The sequence below is a fragment of the Miniopterus natalensis genome, chromosome 15, assembly GCF_054644295.1.
Source record: "Miniopterus natalensis isolate mMinNat1 chromosome 15, mMinNat1.hap1, whole genome shotgun sequence".
NCBI lineage: Eukaryota > Metazoa > Chordata > Mammalia > Chiroptera > Miniopteridae > Miniopterus > Miniopterus natalensis.
Window position 1 is genome coordinate 7823950 of NC_142095.1, and position 2647 is coordinate 7826596.

The 2647-nt window shown below is 50.1% G+C and overlaps 1 protein-coding gene across 1 annotated transcript; it reads left to right on the forward strand.

The window, feature by feature from the left end:
• The first annotated feature begins 505 nt into the window (after positions 1-505).
• On the forward strand, positions 506-2178 carry CX3CR1 (C-X3-C motif chemokine receptor 1). Its single transcript, XM_016196212.2, has one exon. The coding sequence runs from the start codon at positions 506-508 to the stop codon at positions 1571-1573; it is 1068 nt and encodes a 355-aa protein (XP_016051698.2). The 3' UTR covers positions 1574-2178.
• The last annotated feature ends 469 nt before the right edge of the window (positions 2179-2647 follow it).

Consider the following 2647-nt stretch of genomic DNA (forward strand, 5'->3'; position numbering starts at 1 on the left):
GAAACTTGTTTGAACAGTATTTTTATTGATTTTTAGAGAGAGGAAGCAAGAGGGAGAGAGAAACATCAATCAGCTGCCTCCTACATGCCCTCTACCAGCAATCGAAGTGACAACCTTCCGGTGCTTGGGATGACGCCCAACCAACTGAGCCACACCAGCTGGGGTGGGAGAAACTTTTAAAAATATAAGGAAAAAAAAGGTTTGTCTTGTGCTTCAAAAAGCATAGATTTAAATGCTGGCTGCCCCACTGGCTAGGGAGCTTTGGGCCAGTCACTCTCAGAGACCTGGCTTCCTCTCCTGTCACAGGAGTCAGTTACAGCCTCCATCAGAGACAGCCGTGGGGATATGACGACACGGCATGTGTGACATTGGAGAATGTATCACTTAGGCACCAACCAATATTTGTTCCTTCCAGCCCGTCTCTACGATGGGGACAGACAGAATTCTGACATCTCTCTGCGAGCTCATGCTGTTCCTTGTTTTCCTTTCTGCCCCAGGCCTCAGCATGCCTACCCCCTTCCCCGAACCAAGTCCGGAAGACTTTCAGTACGATGAGAGCGCGGAAGCCTGTCACCTGGGGGACATCATGGCCTTTGGGACTACCTTCCTGCCAATCGTGTACTCCCTTGTCTTTGCATTTGGCCTGGTGGGCAATCTGCTGGTGGTGTCCGCCCTCATCCACAGCCGGAAGCCCAAGAGTGTCGCCGACATCTACCTCCTGAACCTGGCCTTGTCCGACCTGCTCTTTGTAGCCACCTTGCCCTTCTGGATTCACTACCAGATAAGGGATCATGGCTTTGACAATGCTACGTGCAAACTCACGACGGCCTTGTTCTTCATTGGCTTTTTCGGTGGCATATTCTTCATCACCATCATCAGCATCGATAGGTACCAGGCCATTGTCCTGGCTGCCAACTCCATGAGCAACCGGACCGTGCAGCACGGTGTCACCGTCAGCCTCAGCGTCTGGGCAGCAGCTATCCTGGTGGCAGCCCCCCAGTTCATGTTCACCAAGCTCACGGAGAACCAGTGCTTCGGGGACTACCCTGACGTCCTGCGGGACGTCTGGCCCGTGCTCCGCAACATGGAAGCAAATATTCTTGGCTTCCTGCTCCCCCTGCTGATTATGAGTTACTGTTACTTCAGAATCATATGGACACTGTTTTCCTGCAAGAACAAGAAAGCGAAAGCCATTAAACTGATCTTCCTGGTGGTCATTGTATTTTTCCTGTTCTGGACACCCTACCACGTTATGATTTTCTTAGAGACACTCAGTCTCTACAACTTCTTTCCCAACTGTGACACAAAGCGGGATCTGAAATTGGCCCTCAATGTGACCGAGACAATTGCATTTATCCACTGTTGTCTCAATCCCCTCATCTATGCGTTTGCTGGACAGAAGTTCAGAAGGTACCTTGACCATCTGTATAGGAAATGCCTGGCTGTCCTGTGCGGCGGCTCCGTCCACACTGGCTTCTCCTCTTCGGAATCACAAAGGAGCCGGAAGGGAAGCGTTCTGAGCAGCAATTTTACTCAGTACACCAGTGAAGGAGATACGTCCGTGCATCTCTGAAGAGATCTCTAAAGCCTTGTCCCTACAGAGACCTGGAGCTCCTGAGTCTGACACTGAAAAATGAGGACAATTTTTTTTGTTGTTTCTTACATGCAAGAAATGATGGACCCAATGACCTCCCAAAACCCGAAGGTGGTTTTAGAATTGTGCTCAAAATTTAAATAGTAAAGGGTATCCGTCTCCTATTGCAAAAGTCAGGATTTTTTTGTTTACAAACGATAAAAGTTTGACTCAGAAGTGCTTAGCTAAAACCGAGGTGGTATTGTTCATGCCATGGCACTGATAAGGGGGAGGCTGAGCCCTCAGAGAGCACAGAAACCAGGGTTTGAATCTAGCCAAAATTTCCTCTCTCTGACTCTCAAATCTCTGAGTGGTGACGGAGCTCCCAGACTCACATAGCACAGCCTTGTCATCACAAAGGGGCTGAGACCCACCCCTCCCTCTTTGGTCTCCAGGTCAAAATTCCAAGGGAAGGGCTCTGATTGGCCAAGTTTGTATCAGATGCCCATCCTTGGATCAGATGGTGGTATCCACGGGATAGATAAGATGGCAGTTTCCCTTCCAGTCTCATGGCTAGAGGTTCAGGGAGACATATTTCCAAGAAGCTGCAGGGGTGGGTGCTGTTTTGATCAGACAGAACAAGAGCTGCCCACCAACTTTACCATGTGTCTGGCCCAGCCTCCCCTCCAGTCACACCAGCCAGCACACATTACCGGCCTCCCCTTCAATAAACCCCTTGTCACATGTCCCCCAAACATACAAAGGTTCCTCATTGCCAAGTGCCTCAAGTCTGAACTCAAATGCCTGGCCTCTGAGACCCTCCATCATGTGGCCCACCAAGGGATTCCCTCTTGCCTCCCCTTTTCAAAGGACTCCGCCCATCCCACCATCTAGATTTCTTCCATCTGGCTTTATGTATCTCCACTAGCTTCTGGGCCCAAGGGGAGAAATAGAAGGAACCCTGGCCCAAACTGAGAAGGGTTTCCAATCCCATCTCTCTATCACTTGACCACTGGGTAGCCTAGGGCCAACTGAGCTTCAGTTTCCTCGTGTACAGAATGGAGATAATGGCAC